Source organism: Ictidomys tridecemlineatus, chromosome 4 (assembly GCF_052094955.1).
Source record: "Ictidomys tridecemlineatus isolate mIctTri1 chromosome 4, mIctTri1.hap1, whole genome shotgun sequence".
In the NCBI taxonomy this organism is placed as follows: domain Eukaryota; kingdom Metazoa; phylum Chordata; class Mammalia; order Rodentia; family Sciuridae; genus Ictidomys; species Ictidomys tridecemlineatus.
Genome location: NC_135480.1, coordinates 140,122,995 through 140,146,632, shown reverse-complemented (window position 1 = coordinate 140,146,632; position 23,638 = coordinate 140,122,995). Strand labels below are relative to the sequence as shown.

At 40.3% G+C, this 23,638-nt stretch overlaps 1 protein-coding gene across 8 annotated transcripts in view; it reads right to left on the bottom strand.

The window, feature by feature from the left end:
* Cemip2 (cell migration inducing hyaluronidase 2) overlaps nucleotides 1–23,638 on the bottom strand; it is a 76,650-nt gene that overhangs the window by 47,842 nt on the left and 5,170 nt on the right. For 4 of the 8 annotated variants that reach the window (XR_013438074.1, XM_040285675.2, XM_021725624.3 and 1 more), the window contains 4 exons: nucleotides 10,972–11,314; nucleotides 6,653–6,793; nucleotides 5,530–6,091; nucleotides 601–770 (listed from right to left, as the gene is read on the bottom strand). Coding sequence is in view for 7 of the 8 variants with exons in the window: in XM_040285675.2 (XP_040141609.2) it covers nucleotides 601–770; nucleotides 5,530–6,091; nucleotides 6,653–6,793; nucleotides 10,972–11,302 (1,204 nt within the window). In the remaining variant the exon portion in view is untranslated. Of the gene's footprint in view, nucleotides 1–600; nucleotides 771–5,529; nucleotides 6,092–6,652; nucleotides 6,794–10,971; nucleotides 11,315–22,957; nucleotides 23,118–23,638 lie in introns of all 8 variants that reach the window. The other 4 variants (XM_040285673.2, XM_040285674.2, XM_021725623.3 and 1 more) reach the window with 2 other exon arrangements.

Genomic DNA, 23,638 nt, shown 5'->3' with positions numbered 1-23,638 from the left:
CAAAATGCAGGAAGGAAGACATAGAAGAAAAAAGATCCTAGACTATCATGTACTGAAATAATTATCTCCAAATAATAGGGCTGAAGATTCATTTTTATCTTATACTTCTCTGTGTTTTCGATTCTTATGATAAAGTGTATTTGCAAGATCATCAGCGGGGAAAAACTGCCTAGTAAGTGAGAAGTCTGTTTGCACAGCAAGTGTTCAAAGGTAATATTGGGTGGTATATTTACATAAAGGGAAGATTCAAAGTACAAATCAGGCTCACTATCATTGCACATAACCAAAGAAAGCTCACCCTATCACATTCAGATTGGTTCAGTTAGTGCCAACAGGAAACAAATTAAGTTTTACTACTTAATCACACTCTATGACTCAAAAAAAAAAATCAAGAACAAAGTCCAATTGGGATGTTCAAACTAGAACAGATCATTTTTCGAATCCAGGAAGAGCTCTTGAATCTAAAATATTTTAATAGGGAAACAAATCTCAGCTTCAACTGGTAAAGAATCCAACCAGTCATGTGAATACTATTTTTTTTTAAAAATCTAGTCCAATACTTACCAATGTCTTACAAGAGTATAAAACACCCTTGCCTACCTTCAATCCATTCACTATAGGCTGTCACAGAGAACTTCTGACCATCCACTGTATAAAATTCTCTTTGGGCCAGAGCCTTCCCGCCACTACTATGGTTTTCATAGTTTCTCACAGATTCATTGCAAGAAGTACTTCCACCATCAATGACACCAACTAAAGCCCAAGCTTGCCTAGAAGGAAAAAGAGTGTGTCCATCTGATTATCTGTCACAGTAATGACCTAAATCTCTAACACACATGTGATGGTTGCTTTTTAATTTTTAGATTTCTTTTTTTTAATCTATTTATTTTTTTGCATTACAATTCTTAATACATCTTTATACCACAATTTATCATATCTCTGATTATATATAAGGTATGTTGACACCAAATTCACATCTTCATACATGTATTCTGTATAATGATGAGGGTCTCCTTTCACCATCCATGCTATTCCCCTTCTCCCTCTTTTTCCTTCCCACATCTATTCCCTATCTAGAGGTAATCTTCCTCCCATGCTCTCCCTCCCAATTCCATTTTGAGTCACCTCCCTTATATCAGAGAATACATTCAGCATTTGTTTTTTTGGGATTGGCTAACTTCACTTAGCAGATAGATTTCATTTTTACAGATTGCTTTTCCCATGAGGTTGTAATTCAAAACTTTGAAGTAACCACATGTTAGAAGCAAACATGCCTGATTTTCGCAAATACTTGCTTGTTTAGCTCTTTAACAGGTGGAACACTGATGACTATGGTTTCAATTAATCATGGACTTCCTTCCTCAGTACACACCCATATCACTCACATATCATTCTGGGCACAGATCCATTTACTGTCTTTCTCTTTAAATGATTACTCCCTGTTCTCTTTTAAACTATCTTCTATAATGTTCTCAAAAATTGAGACGCATCATAGAATCACATAGGGAACTTTAGAAATAATATCAATGCTCAGACCTAATTCAGTTCTACGCAATCAAAATATCTAAAGCTTGGGACCAGCATTAGGATGTTTTTAAAGTTCCCCAGGTGACCTAAATGTGCAGGTAGACTTCAGAACCACTGTGTTACAGCATGGCCTCAAACTTTAGTCAGCATCAAAACCATCTAGAGGGTGAGGCAGTATGCTAGATCCACCCAAGTACCCAAAGTGGAATCTGAGAATCTCCATCTCTAATACATTTCCCAAGGATGCTAATGCTGCTGGGTCAGGAGACCGAACTTTGAGAACCCCTGACCTTGAGACCTTGCTTTTCCCATGAGGTTGTAATTCCAAACTTTGAAGTAACCAACATGTTAGAAGCAAACATGCCTGATTCACATCTTCATACATGTATACTATAGTAGTAATTCCCAATCTTAGTTACATTTCAGTTGAATATTCAGTAGGAATTCCCAATCTTGATTGCATTTCAGTTGCTTGGGGGTCCTACCTACCAGTAAGATCCTGCTCTAAGACAGGCTTTAGGCATCAGGAAGTTTTAAAGTCTCCAGGTGTGCAGGCAAGTTTGAAAAACAGCTGAGTTAGACTTTCTTAATATTCTTAAGTTTCAGAATTACTATTCAACAAAGTTTTGATTTTATATACCACTGTCTATTTGTTGAAAGCACGTATTTGAAAATGCCACTTCTGTGATATTAAATATCCAAGGGACTTGCTCAAGTGTGTGGTGGCTAAAATCAAAGGGGAAAAAAAACACACAATAACAAAAGCAAGAAAATTGCCTTAAGCCTCCTGATTCAAAACATGAAAAGAAAAATGTGAATTTCCTACTTTAGAAAAAAAAATGCCAAATATACTCTATGCCAGACAGATGGCTGGATATTCACAGACAAAAGCTAACCAAAGCATGCCTACATCCTTAGAAACCCAAAGCCACCCCTGTGTGGATTAGCTACTCTTTGGCTGACAATGCTTTGTAGCTCTTATTTGTATCCTTTGATACAGCAGAAAAGATCAAATAAAGAATGTCTCAATTTATTATCTCCTATTTGAGAGGGAAGGAGAGAAAGAATGTCAGAGGCTTCCTTTATTTACCAGAACTGCCTCAGCAACTATAAAACAATGTTCCATTCTACTGACATTATCTCCAAAACACTCCTACTTCCCTCCTCCACTTGGTGAAAATTTCAATGCACTAGAACACTATCTTCAAAGGAGTGCATGTTTATGCACATTGAAGATAATGTCAATGTAATGGAACATTGTCAAAAGATCACAATTCTAATTCCTCCATGGAGTCAGTGAAAATATTTCAAAGGGAATTTAGAAACCATTCTGGAAGGTAAAGGAACCAAAGTCAAAATAGTCACAGTCGGTAATCATAAAAATCTAGAAACAATGATGGTGTTAAGAAAGAGAAGTTTAGCTGGGTATGTGGTGTCACATGCCTGTAACCTCAGCAACTTGGGAGGCTTAGGCAGGAGGATCATTCAAGGCCAGTCTCAGCAACATAGTGAGAAAAAGTCTCAAATATACAAAAATTAAAAGGTCTGGGAATGCAGCTCAGTGGTAGAGTGCCCCTGGATTCAATCCCTAGCATTGGGAGGCGGCTGGTGGAGGAGTGGGGAGGATATACATTGCAACCCCTGCCATTGCTAAACAATAAAACAAAGCATAACACAGCAAGTGTTAAAGTTTAGATCATAAACGTCTTTCAAAAGTCTGTGTGCTGAAGGCTCAGTCCCCAGCTGATGGTGTTATTGGTGGTTTTAGAGCCTTTAAGAGGTGGAGCCTAGTGGAAGGAAGTTAGGTCACTGAGGGCAGGACCTTGAATTGGATATTGGGACTCCAGTCTCCTCTCTGCTTCCTGGGCCACCATGAGGTCATCAGCTTCACTCCACCACTTGCTCCCCATCATGATGTTCTGCCTTCCCACAGACCAAAATGATAGGGCTAAGTGACCATGGACTGAAAACTCTGAAACTGTAAGCCCAAATAAGTGTTTCCTTTTTATAAACTGATTATCTCAGATATTTTGCCATATCAATGGAAAACTGACTAACACAGTAGATGTCTAACTTTGGAAAGACCATGTTTCTACTCCTGGGTCTATAAATTATAGAAATATCTGCACATGTACATCAAGAGGTGGTGAAGGAACATTTACAAAGGGATTTCTTATAACAGGTCCAAACTGGAAATCCATTCAGATGTCCACCAGTAACTAAATGGTAGTAAATTCCTACAACAGAAAATAAAAGCACAACATGCAACATGTATGACATTCAGTAACATAATGTTGAGCAAAAAAGGCAGACACAAAATCTGTTGTCTGCTTCCATTTATATGAAGCTCAAACAAGGACAAATAATTGAAGAGAATGGAAACATTTGCTCTGGAGGGAGTGATTAGGGCCCAGCTGCAGGTGGATGGGCTGCTGGTAATGCTTTATTTCTTGGTCTAGGTGTTGGCAACTCAGTGATCATTCTGTGATAAATCAGTAAATTCTCCATTCTTTTTAACACTTTTCTGTATGAATTATATTTAAACAACAACACAAAACCCTCTGAGGTTTTGCTCCTGGTATAGGAAGCTCTCCTCCTTCACTGTCTACATAGCACACTGCTGAAATTCCTCCAGGCCTCTTGCCTTTGGCCAGCACCAATTCCCTAGGTCAGTTTAGGGGCTCTTTCTATTTGTTTCCATTATCCCCTGTAACCGCAGTGACTTACTGCATAGTTAGCATGCATGTAAGCCTTAGTTTACTCACTAGATTAAAGACAGACTCTAAGGTAGTATCCTTGTACCTAAACGTTAATGAGCATCCAGCACTTAGCATCTTCTAATCAAAGGTGAAAGAAAGGCATTTCCAAAGCATTACATACCCTTTCTCTTCACTAATTTTTGTCTTCTGGAATTTCTATAGCTGGGAAGGGTGGAGCACATCTATAATCCCAGCAGCTCTGGAGGCTGAGGCAGGAGGATCCTGAGTTCAAAGCCAGCCTCAGCAACTGACCAATGTCCTAAGCAACTTAGTGTGACCCTGTCTCTAAATAATACATAAAAAAGGGCTGGGGATGTGTCTAAATGGTTAGGCATTCTTGGGTTTAATCCATGGGACAAAAAAAAAAATAGAATTTCTATAGATAATACTCCATTCAATAACCTACCATCAAAGAGGGAAAAAAAAACTACTACTAGATCACTTCAGTCTCTGGGTTTTGAGGTCCTCTTACTTTTCTCATTGCAGATATTTCCCAACTTTACTAAGAACATTCAGCAGAATTAAAACTTCTGTTTTTTGAATTAAATGTTGAGCCAGCTACTTTTCCCAGACTGAGGATTGCATTAGGAAATCACGGTAAATAAGTAGATGCTACGAGAACCATAAATAGTAGAAATAAATTTGTCTGTCTAGATGACAGTAAGACTTTATCCTTCCTTACAGATGCTAGGACTCTAGAGACCTGAGTCAAACAAGTGGGTCCAAAGTATAAACATGCACTCAAAGTATGAAATATAGTATGCAAACGGTTCCAAAAGAAAAGGGAAACTGGGCATGCCCCACCCCTTTGGGTTTTAAAACTTAGCATGGAACTGTGCCCTAACCTTTCAACCCCTAAGTTCCCTGAATCATTCAGAATTTCTGTCTTCAAGAGGTAATGAAAAAAGGAAGTCTCCTTGAAGGCAAATCAGCCTTTATGCCACCTGACTGGTTTTCAGGAACACATTTCTGTTCTGTTCCCAAACCTGACAAGATAATTCACAAAGGCCTTCATAATTGACAGCCTCAAGACGAGCACTTCTTGAATCTCATATCTGGCAATCCAACCCGGCTAACTCGGGCATTATGTTATTGAATATCATTCATGTTGCATGTAGTGCCGGCTCATTTTTAGTGTTCTTTGTTTTCTATTATAGAGGGTGATTTCTTCCCCACTTCCTTTCTCTTCTCAAACAAAGACTTCAACACAGAGCTAGAGAGAAAAAGAATAAGGCATGCCCACCTGTAGCCCAGTCCTTGGATCAGCTTACTCCCCAGCCTTTCCTGGATCATCTGGATAGTTCCTTGTAACAGGCTCTTGACAGCTGAATCTCCCACAGCTATAGCAACAATTCGACCCGGATCCTGGACTCTCAGAAATTCCTCAAGTCGCCTGCTCTCATTTTGGTACTCATGCGTATCAAACTTCACATTTTCCAAAATTTTGGCCGTGTCTTGGTCAATGACCCTCACATTGAGGCCCCGGGAAAAGTCCTTCTCAAAGGTATAGGACCCAAATGGCAAGCCTGAGGTATTCAGCGTCTTTGTCAACAACGTCCACGATGTCTTCCGTGCCCCATGTAACTCCAGTGTCCCGCCAGCTTCCACGCCAATAAACTTTTTGCCAAATGTTGGCATACTTTCGCCTTCATCTGATTTGCCATACAAAGCAATTGTCGCTTTGGATTTATAGCGGCATTTTTCTGCTCCAATATGAAGCGCCCCACCATCCTGGATCAGGATGTAACGAGTCCTCAAAGTAATATTTCTGGATCCATCTTTATCATCCCCAAATACAAGCAGCCCTGTAGGGAACAACATTATTGTAGGCCAACTTCTGGAACATCTTTCTGAGACACACGGGAATAGATTTCCCCTCAAGTAGGAAAAGAGAAAGAAAGAAAAGATAACACTTCCACTATTAAGTTAGGAAAAATTTGCTTAGAAACTGAAACTAGTCTTCAAAATAAAGCCAATGAAAAAGTGAAGAGTTGATATTTCAATCCATTCAATTTAGAAATAAATCATTTCTAGAAAAAAATAACTAAGAGTCTAGAAATCTGAATCTCATATTTGTTTATGCAAACCCATGTTAACTCTCTCATCATTCTCCATTAGTTGTAACACAGATTCAGCTTGCAAATAATCACCTTTCTTGTTCTCTATCTGTAAAAAGGATCGAGTGATTTGTAAGGTCCTTAGAGTTTTTGAATTCCATGGCTCAATCTTGGAAACACATTTCCATGGTTAGAGTGACATTCTATCCCCAAATCTATGCCATTTAAGAATAGTTTATAAGGAACAGCAAATATCCCCCATATTAAAGATCAACCTTGCAGTCTCTGCAGGCAGGGACAATTACCTACCTCCATTCTCAATGACAATTGAATTCACCGTGACATCTGACGTCAGGCGGAACATATCTCCCTCCTTGATAACAACTTGTTTTGCAGGATCTTGTCCTGGTTCCCAGTTCCTGAGATGCGGGTTTTGATCTGGGCAATTCTCTATAAAACAACACAACGCTGATATCCCATCCAACCCAGCAAAAGGCAAGAATACCAGTAACCAAATCCAAGCATTCTCACTACTACATATAGTTTTGCAAGTAAGGTGTTGATATATTTTGATTTCCTAACATCAGGGTAGAAATTCCATCCCTTTCCTATACTGTCCCAACATTTAAAAAAAAAAAAATGGTTACCACAAAACTAAGTGGACAGCATTTAGTTCAGGTCAAACTTCACAAGGCAAAAAGGAAGTTCCCCCAAACCATCTACTCTGGAAATAAATTCACAGTAAGAAGTGAAATTATAAATTACCCTTGGACTCACACTAAGTTGTTTTAGAAAAGAAAATATAGGGCTGGAGATGTAGCTCAGTGGTAGAGCACTTGCCTAGAATGTGTGAATCCTGGGTTTGACCACCACCACCACAAAAAGGAAAAAAAAACACAACATATTGGTAAGTGAAAAATGTAGATTGCTAAATAATACGTAGATTAGATATCCACAAGTTCTTTCCTATGCACAGTGAATCACAAAGTGGGCAATCGTAGCACCTCCTTCCAAGGCAGAGGCTGAGGAATACTAGCATCTTCAGTCATGTGTGCTTTCCCATGAAACTGCAAGAGGCAAGCAGCCACAAACACCACCTCTCATTTGCAGAGATGAGGAAATTTCAGATTAGGGGAGCCAAACCCAAGATCACTTAGCAAGCTGAGTAATGAGAAAGTTTTGCTTCTAAGAAATGAGGTTCTTCACTGATAGTGTTCCTTTACTAGAATTACAACTTGCCTCTCGAACAGGTGACAGTGAAGCTGCAGCTGTTTATGCATGAAATCCTTATTTTGTGCCACAATGAGAAAGAGGGAGGGGGAAAATCACACCTTCACTTCTGATCAACTAATGACCAAGTATTTGTTGAAGATTGATTTGTGCATTTGTAATACATACTATAAAACTTCTAAAGCATAAAATGAGCTCACATTCAAGTTTACCTGCTAGCTTAGAAGAAAAAGCCATCAGGTATAATATAATTATGTGCTGAGCAAGGTGGTAGTTACTTTAAGGTACAAATGACCTCAGGGGAGGATGGGGCCAAAGTAATTGCAGTAACTTCATGAAACAGTTGGCACTAGATCTAGACCCCAAAAGATGGATAATATTTAAACAGGATGAGCACGAAAGGGAGATAAAAATACTAGATATGCATGTATCCCCTGCCATCCAAGTCCACATGATTCATCAATCTAGACTAACAAATCACTGTATTTAAACTAAGCAAAGGTAGTAATAAGAAAGATAATGCTCGAGAAACATATGAAGAGCCAGGCATGGTAACATACGCCTATAATCCCAGTGGCTCTGGAGGCTGAAGCAGGAGGATCGGGAGTTCAAAGTCAGCCTCAACAACTTGGAGAGGTCTTAAGCAATTTAGTGAGACCCTGACTCAAAATTAAAAAAAAAAAAATGGCTAGGGGTATAGCTCAGGGGTTAAAAAATACTGCTGGGTATTTAGTATCTAGGAACTAAGGCTGGGGAAGGGGGAAGAAACACATGAAGATATATCTTTGTTAAAGTGGCAAACTGAGTGTAACACAAAAGAAATTCTATATGGGAAAATTTCTGATTCTTCCCTTTGAACTTGCATAACCTTCTGCGCCCCTCTTCCTGTTTCCAAGTGCCTATGTTGTCCTAGTCTTACTGCTTTCTCTTAGAGGTGACACTAACCACGCCTCAAATTAGTCCCACTCGCTAAGTCTGTGGCAATTACTTTAGGAAATAATTTTTCTCACAGCAGCTGTTTTATGACTGATATTTAATTCTTCAGATAAATCAATGATCATCACTATTATACTAGAATCAATCCTTGGGACTGCAGGTATAGCTCAGAGGTGAAGCACTTTCCTAAGATGCACAAGGTCCTGGGTTCAATCTCTAGCACTGTAAAGAATAAAATATATAAAAATAAAAACAATCTGTCAAGCATGGTAACTCATACCAATAATCCCAGCAACAAAGAAAAGGAGACAACTTAGCAAGACACTGTCTCAAAATAAAAAAGAAAAAGGGCTGGGATGCAGCTCAATGGTAAAGCATCCCTGGATTTAATCCCCAGAACAGAAAAGCAGGGTGGGAAGAAATCCTTCAACTTTTCATTCTCTTAAGGAAATAAGAATCTCTTAAATTTTTTTCTGACAACTACTAAGAATTTCTTGAACTTTTCTTCAACACCCCACTCTCCCATAAAACATCTAGCTGGAATTCTCCATGGAGTTATATAAGAAGCAAATGTAGCCATGGGACATGCCTGAAATACTGGCAACTGAGGAGGCTAAGGCAGGAGGATTACAAGTTCAAGTCCAGCCTCAGCAACTTAACAAGGTCCTAGAAACTTTGCAAGATCCAGTTTCAAAATAAAAAAAAGTTGGGCGGTGGGGACTGAGGATGTAAGTTAGTGGTAAAGTGTCCCTGGGTTCAATCTCCAATAAAAAAAAAAGAAAAAAGAAATAAAGTTAATTTATGCCACATGTAACAAGCACTATTCTCAGCTACAGAGAGGGAAATCCCATCCTTTGAAATCTGGAGTCCACTAAAACAGTTATATAATTCCTCTTAATTGTTTATAATTATTCCCCAGGGGAGCACTCTTCATTAGAACCATCACAAAAATTCCAATCTGTTCCCTTCCAGTAAAATTCACTTAATGACAAAATGTGTGGTGTGCAGACAGCAGTGAAAAACAGCTCAGCCAATCTCACCTTCTCAGCTACCCACTTTCAGAGTGGTAACAGCAAAATGCTGAGCCTAAAATTTTTCAGCATGCCAGGTCTTTCCATGGATAATCTGTATTTATATTGCCAAAATATGAAACTAAAGAATGTTGACTCAAGGAACCACATTAGCAATTCAACATTTTCAATGGACATGAAAATACAAAGGAAAGCCATAGACTTCAGCTCTGATTCCCACTATCTAACATCCCTTTACTGCAGATTACTTAGGAAGTATGAAACAGCAGAAGGGAACTTGCTTATTCTGCTGCAAAAAGGAGACAGGAAGTCAATACTGCATAGAATGGAAATCAATGTTACAAATTTATAATGTATTCTAATGGTTTGAGGAACAAAAATGTTGATACAAATCTTTCTTCTTTTGTATCTATCATCTCAGAAGCACTGGCACTAACCCCCCGCTCTTGGGGACCCAAAAGCATCTGAGAAAACTAAATAAAATAATGTTTTTAAGTCTTATAAATGGCAAAATGTCCCTCAGCTGTTATATCCAGTTAAGGAAGCATCTAATTTAACTAAAAGTGTAGGGAAAATCTATTATAGAGTTTGTTTAAAAAAAAAAAAAGTAGACAAATACAGCATCCAAACCAGGCTGAAATGGTCTGATGATCTCAGTCACAGCCCTGAGCCCTCTGAGTTTTGGAAGATACACAGGTTTCTTTTATGAGGCAATTCTTTGTTAGTGTTTTATTAAAACTGAATGACAACAAAATTCTTCAAAACCATTCAAAGTAAATATATTATCATTGAATTGCTGACATTGTTTCTTGAAAAGCAAAGACCATTCAAGAAATAAAAACCTCCCTACATGATATTTAACTATGAAGTATTGGGTGATTTTTTTTTTTTAAGTGTCAGAATTTACACATACTCAGAGAGGCTTTGCTTCAAGGATGTACACTGTATATAACTAAAAAATATTTAAAGCTCCTCCTTTGGAACTATCTACTAAGCTTATTCCAAAACATATTATGATTAACACCAATTTATCATATTTATGACACAAAAACATACTTTCAATAGTCCAAAAATCATTCTACCACAAAGGATGAAATTGTGCTACCGCAAGAATTCAGTAAATACTCTTAAAAGCATTTCCAAAAGAGAGATTCCAAGAACAACTTGAGCACCAGGACCAAGGGGAAAAATAGCAAAGAAGAGCAAATCTTTGAAATTTATAATTTCCAATGGATTCCTTGAACAACTGTTCTTATTCATAACAGTTTCATATTGCCTAACTGTGTCTTGGCTTGCTAGAGCTAACTTATGGAAAAAAAAAAAGTTTTTAAAAATTATTCCAATATTTCCTCCTTTCTTCTTTGGGAATGTGTTCTAGGTATGCAGCATATACACACATGCGCGAGCGCACACACACACACATATACTTACCATCTGGAGCATATTTTGAGGATATTCCTAAAATGACTGCAAGTGCAACAAAAAATGAGAAACTAGTTATAGCAAAGCAAATGAAAGTATTCTTGTGTCGCTTCTGCTTCCGGCTTGCTCTCTGTGTTTGCTGTTCTTCAGGTGAGAATGCAAAGGCTGCCTGTGCTTCTTGTCGGATGGAGGTAAACTTGGCTGAAGCTTGGCTCTTTGGAGGAGGAGGGGGACGCAGGGGAACGACCTTTCCTGGAACATAACCAGGTGATCGATGGCTGTTTCCATTCTGAGTTTGCAGGAAAGCAGGGGAGTGTCCCCTGGAATCAGTGGCATACATGATACCCTGTCACTGTGAAAAGAAAAAAATAATACAGTTCAGAATATGTAAATTATAATGTCTTTTAAGAGGTGTTTTTTTATTATTGTCGCAAAATACACACAATATAAAACTTGCCATTTAACCATTTTTAAGTTCTGTGGCATTAAATATATTTACAAAGTTGTGCAACCATCACCACCATCCATTTCCAGGACTTTTTCATCATCCCAAACAAAAATTCTATGCCCATTAAATAATTCCCTATTCCATCCCAACGCTGATAACCACTGTAATGACTTTTTGAAAATCTCAAGTCAGCTTACATCCCTGATGTAATAAATTATGTCAACAGTCACCTTCACTAATTGTCTTCTAATACCACTGCTTCTCTACTCCAGCTGCCCATTATAATCACCTGCTAATGCTAATACCGAGGCCACATCCCCAAAACAATTAAATCAGGATGGCTAAGCCAGGATGGGAGCATCTGAATCTTTTAAATGTTCCCCAAGTGAATCTAGCAAGCCTCTAGAGCCAACTGCCTCACCAGCTGTTCTCAATTTTCATCATGCCTAAGAACCACCAGGGAAGCTTGTTAAAAATGTAGATTCCTGGGCTCTCTGCCCCTGTGCTTATGGTCCAAATGATTTTACTTTTGTTTATTTATTTATTTGTCTGTTTATTTATTTATTTTTTAATGAACTTTAGTAACACTGAAGCAGCTGGTCACACTTGGAGAATTATTATGCTAAGTTCTTTAAACTGAAATTCTTTAAACTCAAAAATCCTATGAGCACCATGGGTGGCCCTTGAAAGTTCCAACAGAGAGGTGTTCATGTTTGGGTGTTGAATTTTCCCACTATCTTTGGGTTAAGCAATTTAAGTATTTCTACCTGTGTTCTCACTTCATTACAGACTCTGAATCATTGGGTGGGAAAGCCTAAAGTCTATCTTATCTCTTTAAATTGTACATTTCTTTTCTTAAAAAAGCAGTCATTCAAATATTATGGTTCAAGTGATTTAAAAAAAAAAAAAACGAAAACAGCTAACATGTACTTCCTGCCAAACACTGTTCTAAACACCTCATGTGTTATTAACTCACTAATAACAGACTGCATACAACAAATCTACAAGTAGGTACCATTATTCCCATTTTGCCCATGAGAAAAAACGGAGACCCAGAAAGGTTAATAAGCTTTCCCAAACATCAAACAACTAGTGCAGACAATCAAGACTTAGACCCAGGTACTCTGACTCTGAAGTTAAGGCTCTAAAGTTACACACTGCATCTTTCCAAACAGTTGAGAGGAAATAACTTTAAAGAATGCATTTTTCCAAGAATGTGATAAGAACCTTGCTGGGCGTGGAAGAGCATATTGTCAGGAATTTTTCATGTAGAACCTCACTAGACTATAGTACACAGTTGTTTTTTTATCTAGGAAAAAGCTCTCTCTCTCTCTCTCTCTCTCTCTCTCACACACACACACACACACACACACACACACACACAGGGAAATCCTTTTTTATTTTCTTATGTTTACAGTGATCACTTACAGGTCTGGAATGAAACTCTGTTAACTTGTAAAAGAAAGGAGGCAGGCAGGCAGGGAGGGAGAGGGAGAGGGAGGGAGGGAGGCAGGGAGAGGAAGAGGGAGGGAGGGAGGCAGGGAGAGGGAGGGAGGCAGGGAAGGAGGCAGGGAGAGGGAGGGAAGGAGGCAGGGAGAGGGAGGGAGGGAGGCAGGGAGAGGGAGGGAAGGAGGCAGGGAGAGGGAGGGAGGCAGGGAGAGAGAGGGAAGGAGGCAGGGAGAGGGAGGGAGGGAGGGAGAGAGAGGGAAGGAGGCAGGGAGAGGGAGGGAGGAAGGGAGGCAGGGAGAGAGAGGGAGGGAGGCAGGGAGAGGGAGGGAGGGAGGGAGGGAGGCAGGGAGAGGGAGGGAGGGAGGGAGGGAGGCAGGGAGAGGGAGGGAGGGAGGGAGGGAGGCAGGGAGAGGGAGGGAGGGAGGGAGGCAGGGAGAGGGAGGGAGGGAGGGAGGCAGGGAGAGGGAGGGAGGGAGGCAGGGAGAGGGAGGGAGGGAGGCAGGGAGAGGGAGGGAGGGAGGGAGGGAGGCAGGGAGAGGGAGGGAGGGAGGGAGAGAGAGGGAGGGAGGGAGGGAGGCAGGGAGAGGGAGGGAGGGAGGGAGGGAGGCAGGGAGAGGGAGGGAGGGAGGGAGGGAGGCAGGGAGAGGGAGGGAGGGAGGGAGGCAGGGAGAGGGAGGGAGGGAGGGAGAGTGAGGGAGGCAGGGAGAGGGAGGGAGGGAAGGAGGCAAGGAGAGGGAGGGAAGGAGGCAAGGAGAGGGAGGGAGGGGAGGAGGCAAGGAGAGGGAAGGAGGGAGGGAAGGAGGGAGGGAAGGAGGCAGGGAGAGGGAGGGAGGGAGGGAGGCAAGGAGAGGGAGGGAGGGAGGGAGGGAGGGAGGGAGGGAAGGAGGCAAGGAGAGGGAGGGAGGGAGGGAGGGAGGCAAGGACAGGGAGGGAGGGAGGGAGAGAAGGAGGGAAGGAGAGGGAGGGAGGGAGGGAGGGAGGCAAGGACAGGGAGGGAGGGAGGGAGAGAAGGAGGGAAGGAGGCAAGGAGAGGGAGGGAGGGAAGGAGGCAAGGAGAGGGAGGGAGGGAGGGAAGGAGGCAAGGAGAGGGAGGGAGGGAAGGAGGCAAGGAGAGGGAGGGAGGGAGGGAAGGAGGCAAGGAGAGGGAGGGAGGGAGGGAAGGAGGCAAGGAGAGGGAGGGAGGGAGGGAAGGAGGCAGGGAGAGGGAGGGAGGGAGGCAGGGAGGGAGAGGGAGGGAGGCAGGGAGAGGGAGGGAGGGAGGGAGGCAGGGAGAGGGAGGGAGGAAGGGAAGGAGGCAGGGAGAGGGAGGGAGGGAAGGAGGGAGGGAGGGAGGGAGGGAGGGAGAGGGAGGCAGGGAGGGAAGGAGGTAGGGAGGCAGGGAGAGGGAGGCAGGGAGAGGGAGGGAGGGAGGGAGAGGGAGGGAGGGAAGGAGGCAGGGAGAGGGAGGGAGGGAAGGAGGCAGGGAGAGGGAGGGAGGGAGGCAGGGAGAGCTAGGGAGGCAGGGAGAGGGAGGGAGGCAGGGAGAGGGAGGAGGAAAGGAAGGATGGAGAGATGGAGGGAGGGAGGGAGGGAGGGAGGGAGGGAGGGAGGGAGGGAGGGCAGAAGAACTAGTTAAACCATATACTGTTTTGTTGCAATGACTGGATAAATAAGGTGTGCTCAAGGGCTTCAGAAACCTGATGTTCTTCCTCTCCCACTATGCCCCTTCCTTAACTAGAGCATCTAAGCATCACCTGACTTCATTCAATACCTTTACAATTAATCCCCTCATCTTCTGCCAAACAATGAACAAGATTCTAGTAATAAGGGTGCCTCCCAAATGCTCTAAAGCATCCACAAACCCTGCGAAACACAAAACAATCATTAGAGAAGCCACAAATAAGCATTCCCAGGATGCAAAGGACCTGAAAATTAATAGGGAAAGAAAGGAAATCTAATCCACAATCGATGCTGATTTTACATGGGGCAAATAATGTTCTAGAGTCAGTGCATTTGTGGAAAACACTAGTTTTGTGGAGTTTGATTTGTGAACAAAATAATTTTAGATAAAGCTTATGCTTTCCGACAAAAAGAAAAAAACACCACCATTCAAGGTGCTGTTTGAAGAAACTGCTGCACCCCAGGCAACAAACCAAAATAATGGATATATCCTGCTGGAAGAAAAGAAGGAGCATAACAAAGAGCCTCTTTATGATCCTCTATTAACAAAGCAAAGACTAAACTAGATATTCCTGAGTGCCAGTCTCATCAGAAGGGGAGGGAATTAGGACCCTAATCCTTTCTGAAAAGGAGTGGGAATCCTTTGTTTCTCAAGCTGCAATCATCTGATACCTCATTGTTTTGGGGTGAGAAAGGTTGTTACTACTTAACAGGCTGGAGGGCCCTTTTGTGTGAGATAATATGTCACCAGATGTACCCCCCCCCAAAAAAAAAAGGCAGTGAGGCACTCAATGGAGTCACTGGTCCACTGAGAATAATTTGTGTCTTCAAGGTCACAAAATGGCAACCTAGGATGAAAATTCAGATCATGACTACCACAAGCTAAATGGGGATAGATGATAAATAGATATTTATTCTGAGTCCATTGGCTCTATTTTACTGAAAAATATGTAAATGTACAAGTATTCATTTCCTAGAAATTAACATATTGTTGACAATTGTATCTTAGAATAAAAGCAAAAAAAAAATAATTTTTTAAGCAGATATCTCCCCTCAATGTAAGATGTAAATACTTTAAAACTTTATTCTACATATATGGGTTTACTGGGGCATAGTATTATGATCAATTATTTTAAATTCTATCCAGAGCAATTAAGCAAGAGAAGGAGGGAAAGGGGATAAAAATAAGAAAGGAAAAAAAATCAAATTATCAGTTTGCAGATGATATGATCCTGTACCTAGAAGATTAAAAAAAAAAAAATCCCACTAAAAGACTGCTAGAGCTAATAAACAAATTTGGCAAAGTAGTAGGTTAAAATCAGCATACAAAATTTAGTATGTCTCCTGTATAACAAAGAGTCTGCTAATAAAGAAGTCAGAAAAAACAATACCATTCGCAATAGCCTCAACAACAAAACATCTAGGAATAAATCTAACCAAGGAGGTGAAAGACCTCTGCTAGTTTCAGATCTAAATTGTTCATGGGGAAAAAAATGGCATTTCACTCATTCAGTAAGCAACTGGGAGTCCCTGCTGTCAGAGGATTGTGGTGAAAACTATGGGGGACATACAAAAAGCTTTATAGTATTCTCAAGAAATATAATTCCTATATTCGATTCTGAATCACTTGTGGAGAGCAGAATAAAACTAGCCAAGGAAATATCATTAAAATGATGTAGGTTCCCAAGCTACCTCCAATGGCTACCTCATGCAAAAGCTGTTAACACTACTTGTAGAATTTGAATTTGGCATCCTGAAAACAAAGGAGGAACTACCAGGGGAAAGACAATGAAGAATATCCTCTAGCTTTCAAGGTTTTAATGCAAACATTATGCACCATATCAATTTTACACTGACCAATTTCACTTTAATATGGTGTGTCTGTCTTGCATTATATGCTGCTTTTTAAAGGGTTGTACTTGTCGTGGAAAGCACAATCTATGTAGAAGGGGTCTAGCAAATTTTACAATGCACTTAAGGGTATTACAACTGTGATAGCCCCTAAAATAAGACAAGACAATCCAAAATGGGCTATAACCCAAGTTATTCATATTGAAATGGAAATGCATTCCCCAGTTTTTAAAAGCATGATTTTCAGGCATTTAGATGTTCCTTGACATAATTATTTTGTGAGTATTTACTTACTGGAAAACAAAAAGTGGTAGCTCAAAAGGTTTGTTATACATCAAGCAAATTAACAGGCAATTAAGTATTTGCAAAGGCAGGATGGAGAGGGCTATAGCTCAATAAATAACAGAGCACCTGCTTTGTGTTAGCAAGGCCCTGAATTCCATCCCCAGCACCACAAAAATAAAAATTTAAGGCAAATATGTAAAGTAGTTAATTAAAGAAATTACTAAGACGTTGAGAACACCACAGACTAAAAAGATATACACATATAAGTTAGGAAAAAACATTCAAAGAAGTATCTAGTACCTTTGTCTAATTCTCAGCTGCCCCCAAAAAGATACCTTAAAAACACTATTATTTTAAATAAAACTCTTCTCTTGGAGAAAGGATGCCTTACCTCAAATAACAGCTTGAGGTAGGAAGGACATATACAGTTGGTAAAAGCATCCAATTAATTTATTTACAATAAATTACACTAAGTACTCACAGAATGCAAACTATTGTAAATTTCCGTAACATTAAAGATTGTTTTAAAAAAAAAACTGGAAAAAGGGCATGATTTTGAAGAAAAAAAAAATCTTGAGATACTGTCATTCAAAGTTTTCAATTCTGCACCGTCTCTTTCACAAGGCCTCAACATTCCCTGTGTCCACACTTCTGTGTATTGTGCTTAAAACTCTTAAGAGGATCGCCTTGCTTTTGGCCTTAGGTTCCATTTGTGTACTTGCCCATCTCCTGCAGTAGATGGTTCGCCTCTTGAGACCAGGATGAGGTCTTTCTTGTTTTGGTATACACATAGGACATTATGCATAGGAGGTACTCAGTAAGTGGTTGTTGAACTCAGATCACAAATTCCTGCAAAGGAATTCAGCATAAGTACTAGGGGTGTGTGTGTGTGTGTGTGCGTGTGTGTGTGTGTTTATTCATATTTGGGAGAAAACAGACAGATGGTTGAAAAAAAATAAAAACAAAATGTATCCCCATTCAGAGATGTTTGATTTTGTGTAAGTATACTCCCAGACAATCTGTTAAAGTACAAGATTCCTCTGTTCTGTTCTCTCCACCACCACCTCCCTCTCTCCTTCCCTCCCTCTCTCCCTCCCCCCCCCTCTCTCTCACACACACACACACACACACACACACACACACACACACACACACAGACTGATACTAAAACTTTCCAATTAATCCTTCTTCAACATTCTTGAGGCCCTGAGAAATTTAACTAATCTCTAGGAGTGTCTCTGATGTGGATGAAATTAAGAACATTACTTAAAGCAAAAAAGTCAATGGCCAATATGAAATCTAATTGGTGACTAAAAAGTATAATTATAACAACTGCTGACAGGAATGCTAAAGATAAAGAGTGGTAAACTAGCTGGACAAGTTTAGCCTTTTATAATTTTTTTTCAATGGTTTAACCACACACTATGAGATGCAAGAGGCACATAGGAAAAAGGAAAACATTCCAGCCACTTTATATTGTTATGCTGACAGCCAAGAAAAGCTGTGTTCAAGAGGAACGTCTTTTTTCAATATGGAGACTGCAGCAGTAATTCAGAAAAAGTAAGAGTTCTTTAGAAGGGCTAGCTTCTAATGGTCTTTCTATGGCTGAGATAACAGTAGGCAAAACAAATTCACTCCCCTGTGATTATCACTTACTGGAATAGCTGAGGACACCTGCCCACAGGCCATATCATCAGTCCCCCAAACCATCAACTAGTCTAGCCCAATGCAGAGGGGTCCCACAGACAGTGTCAAGACATGCAGATTGGTCCCATATTGAGCACCTAATAAAAATCCAATTATTTTGACTTATTTAAATTTCTTTTAATCCCACCTACATTTTCTATGAGAACTTTTCTTGGGGTGGGGGTAGGGTACTAGAGATTGAACCCAGGAGTGCTTTACCACTGAACTATATCCCCAGTCCTTTTTTATTTTTCACTTTGAGAGAGGGTCTCAGTAAATGCTAAGGAGGCCAGAACTTGTGATCCTCCTGCCTCAGCCTCCAGAGTCACTGGGATTACAGAGTGCACTACCACACTCAGTTTATGAGAATTAATTTTTAATGGGAAGTTCAGGCATGAAAGAACAGACAAGAAGCTAGGCTGATCTAATTATTTCTCCTCCTCCTCCTCCTCCTCCCCCTCCCCCTCCTCCTTCTCCCCCACCCCTCCTCCTCCTCCTCCTTTTTTTATGAAGGACATGATTTTAAAACAGTATTCAATCCATAGGTTAATTCCACAAGTTCCAGTGTCTTAGCTTTTCTACAGTTTCAATACAGCAAATCAAAGAAGTAGGCCCAGTGGCATGTGCCTGTAATCCCAGTGGCTGGGGAGGCTGAGACAGGAAGATCCCAAGTTCAAAGCCAGCCTCAGCAAAAGCAAGGCACAAAGCAGCTCAGAGAGACCCTGCCTCTAAATAAAATCCAAACAGGGCTGGGATGTGGCTCAGTGGTCGAGTGCCCCTGAGTTCAATCGTGCCACCAAAAAAAAAAAAAAAAATTTGGCCAAAAAATTTTATCTTTCATAAAGATCTTTACAACATAGTGACTGGTATGCCCCAAAAGTAAAACATGTCAGAAACAAGATATGCATGAATTATCATGAAAACAAATCATGGATTTTACTATTAGTACATCTGACCCAATAAAATCTTCAAGGTGCTCCTAATAGCCTTGAACTTTTAATGAATGATTCTATATTCCCAACTTACAACTTTTTTTAAAAAGGCACAATGACGAGGTGATTTTCAGTTTTGGGGTTTTTTTTTTGGTGGAAGAGGTAGGTATTTCATTTAGTTTTGTTTTAGATTTAGATCATGTTTGTTGATAAACAACAAGTTCATTATCTTAGTTATATAGAATTGTTCAATAGAAATAAGCAGGGCATGTGTGGTGGCACATGCCTGTAATCCCAGCTATCTGGGAGGCTGATATTAGTACTAGAAATATTATAGGATTATTGACTGTTGATTATATTAATTAGTGTGTATGTTGGATAAAAGACTATAAGCAATGTGCCATTATATAATGTAAACTGCAAAACTTAGATAAACTGCAGAACCTTGACTTAAGTTAGTAACGGAACAGTCTACACCTGGGGCATACACCCAGACCTCACCCAGTTATCAGCTGCAAGTAAATGAATTTTAAAATGAACTTAAGAACCCAGACTTCTGAGGGGTGATAGGACTAACAGGACCCAGGACAGAGAGACCAAGGCCTCCATTGCTGTTGTCCTCCCTGCACCAGACTCCTCCACCCCAGATCAAGTTCCAGCAGCCCGGACTTAAGACAGGTCACGTGAGCATGAGCGTCTGGGACCCTTGGGTGTAGACTGTTAGGACTTAGAATTAGGATGTGTCTGAAGTGTGATTAGCATCAATAAAATAGGTTTGATTAAATCTATCTGTGCCTCAGACTGAGTCCATAATAAATGCTTGTGACAGAGGCCACGGCAGGAGGATCATGAGTTAGAGGCCAGCATGGACAAGTTAATGAGACCTTGTCTCAAAATTTAAAATTTCTTTAAAAAAGGGCTGAGGATATAACTCTGTGGTAGAGTACTTACCTAGCAGGTGTGAGGCCCTGGGTTCAATCCCCAGGAAGGAAGGAAGAAGGGAGGGAGGAAGGAAGGAAGGAAGGGAGGAAGGAAGGGAGGAAGGGAGGAAGGAAGGGAGGGAGGAAGGAGACAAGAAATAATCTTAGCAAAGTTGACCTTTTAGGTCCATTAATTTGTTAATTTTTCAAATAAATATTTAAGTGTGACCAATTTTCTCATGAAGATCATGAACTTAATGTACAATATAGATTTTCTATAAACAAAGAGTTTTTTGAGAGGGTCTTTTTATACAATGCAGAAAAATATTATGCATTGCCTATTCTATTTCCAGAGCATACAGAATAAAATACTTTTTCTAAAACAACCCCTGTAAGGAATTCAGCATAAATGCTAAGTCCATATATACAGTTACGTGCAAGAGACTGTTGAAAAAAATGAAGTCCGCTTTCATTCAGAAATCTGTGGGATTTCATTTAAGATCCCAAACAAACCAATTTTTCCCTGAAAACAGGAGATTCCAGTTAATCCAATCAGTAGAATACAGAAGTCCCTTCTGCTTTAACTCTTATACAAAAAAAAAAAAAGTAACCTGCAATAATCTGATGTTAACCAATCAGCTTTTTTCTAATGCTGTTTCCTTTTTCCCACCGTATAAAACCCACCGGTCTGCCTCTGCCTGGTTAGGAGCTCTCCTGTTTTGTTGCATGGAGCTGCCTCATTTCTTGAATTTTCAATGAAAGTCCAGCAGATCCATAACTAAATTTGCTGTAATTTTGTCTTTTCTACAGAACTAAAAGATAAATTCCTGGAAGAGGTTCTGGAAAATTAGACACAGAGGGAGTGGGTCATTTTACCTATCAGTCCTTCTCTGCTCATCTGTTTCTTTTTTCCTATTATTATTCATCAGATTTTTTTTTTCCCTTCTGAATTCTTTCTACTGAAAAGCTGCTCTCCTAGGTCCTCCCCTCCTCCCCCATGCTCCTTAGACTATCCTCCACGCCCTCCTTCCCAGCGGCTGGTGAGACCCAAGAGAGGCTTCCAACCTGCAGACAGTGATGGATGGCTGGGCAGAGGCACACAATGGTGGTGCAGGCGTGTGTCAGCCTTGCAGCTGACCTTCAAAAGAACAAGCCAAAGCTGAAGCCTGACTTGAGGGAGGCTGATTTAATTAAGGTTACAGCAAAGGCCAGAGCCGCCTGTGGGCTGCATTCTCTACAGAGTGTCAGGGACAATGCTTTCAAATACTTCTCAAGAAGAAAGAGCCAGGAAAGTTATGTTGGTAGAATGCTGGAAAGTGGGGGGAAACATAAAGCCGAGATGTGCTACATAAACAAGTATAGGCATACCAAAAGTTCACGATCCAGTGATATACAGATACTGAAATGCAATGACAATAGGAAATACACAATCAGTATGTTTTGACATGCCTTTCAAACCAGAAAGAGGCTAGATGAATAATCAGATGTCCAAAGTGAAATGATCCAGGGCTAGAAGAAAAAGCAACGTTTTGGTTAATGGCAGGACCAGGACTCAAGTGTACCATTTCTTTTAATTGTAGTACATTTCTTTGAACTATAGTACAGTTTCTTAAATGTCTGTGAATGGAAGAACGTATAAATTTTCTAAAAGCCCTGGCAAATGTACTAACGCCAAAGTGTACCATCAGATCATTACTGGTAACTTCTTTACTTTGTAAGTATTCAATAAAATCTATCACTAAACTGCCACAAAAAAATAACAATACATTGTCCAACACACCAATAGGGCAGGGGAAGCAACAGGTCCCAAGAAGTCTTTCCTCTTCTTTGGAAAGCAAGTTCCAAGCCAAAATATAAACCCAATCTCTACGTCCTCTGAGGGCATGTGAAACCTAGGCCAAATAAATGGATCATTCGACCTCTTCTCAACAGTTGCCTTCTGCTCTCCAAGACTCAAGGATGCCACAGTCAAAAGTCAGGACCTCCATGAACAAGCAACTGCCCAGCACTATGGTGATGGTTGGCCTTTGTGTACCTAAACACGGATACCTGGAAGCAGGGCAGGCTATTGTTACAAGCACAAACAGGAGGCAAGAAGGTTAAAGTCAAGCTAAGACCCCATGGTAACCAAACAGCTGGGAAGTTATCTACTATCTGATCCTATACTGGGAGCAGTTCCCATGCAGTAAGTACAAGCGATGTCCAAGTCAGGGTAGGTCTTGGGAGAACAGAGCATTGTCAGGAATCAAAAGATGTCATGAACTATACTGAAAGGCTATTCATCCCTCATTCGGCTTTTTAAGCTATATGGGGTCCACTGATTCGGAAATGGCTACCAGTATGTACATACTGAGCAATTAAAGTCACACTTTTTTCATTCATGAGATATAATTTTTTAAATTCTAACATAAAGTTCATTTTATAGTGGTGGCACTAATGGTATCAAAAAACAATGTTACATGGGTTTGTTTTGTTTTGTTCTGTTACAATCTTTTAAAAAAATAACTCATTTTTCTCATTCCTTCCAAAACAGGACTCTGACATTTTTCCTTGTGCTCTATTAAACTTGCCAATGACTAAGATGTTAACAATTAATTTTCCAATTTCATTGTGTGTGAAACCATTCATTTTCAGGAAAATGAGTCACCATTAGCTCAGGCCATTATGACAACAGAAGGTTTGCCTCCTCCAAAGGGCAAGACAGTAATTTGGGGAATATCTTCAAATCAGTAAGTTTCACTCTTAAGAGAGACTTGGTAACAGACCTGATGAAGACATCTAGTTTGTGGTGGACGTTTGTATGTTCTAAAATACTTCCATCAAACTCACAATCAATGAGGACAATTCTTTATTCTGAGTGACTCAATGTGGATTATAACTCTTCAACCAATAATGTCCTCAGGGACCTTCTATGCAGCATCAAAGCTGTGAGAGAGAGAAAGAGAGAGAGACAGAGAGAGAGAGAGAGAGAGAGAGAGAGAGAGAGAGAGAGAGAGAGAAAGAGAGCGCGCACATTAATACACTGAAGCTAAAAATGCCAGAATCTCTCTTCAGCAAATTTTTCATTATATAAAATTCATCAAATACTGCCAAACTTTTACTTACTGTCCAAACTAAAATGAAGTCCTGATACAATAAATGTAAAAGATGTACCACTCTTCATGCTATAATGAAAATATGTGCCTTGCTACAACTCTGCTTATAACTTTAGTCTAATGACAACAATTTCAAAACAGTTTTGCTTCACAGATCATCAGATTCATTTGTTAGGAGATAATAATTACAGCTTCCAAATCGGCTTCACTTTTTTAAGAGGTATTTTAATAAAGACCCCATGTCTCATTTATCTTTGTTTTGCTCACAGAAAGCAGCAGGACCTTGCATATTTTAGAAATACAACAAAATATTTGCTGAATGTAGTTTCTAACAACCAACACTAAAGGTTT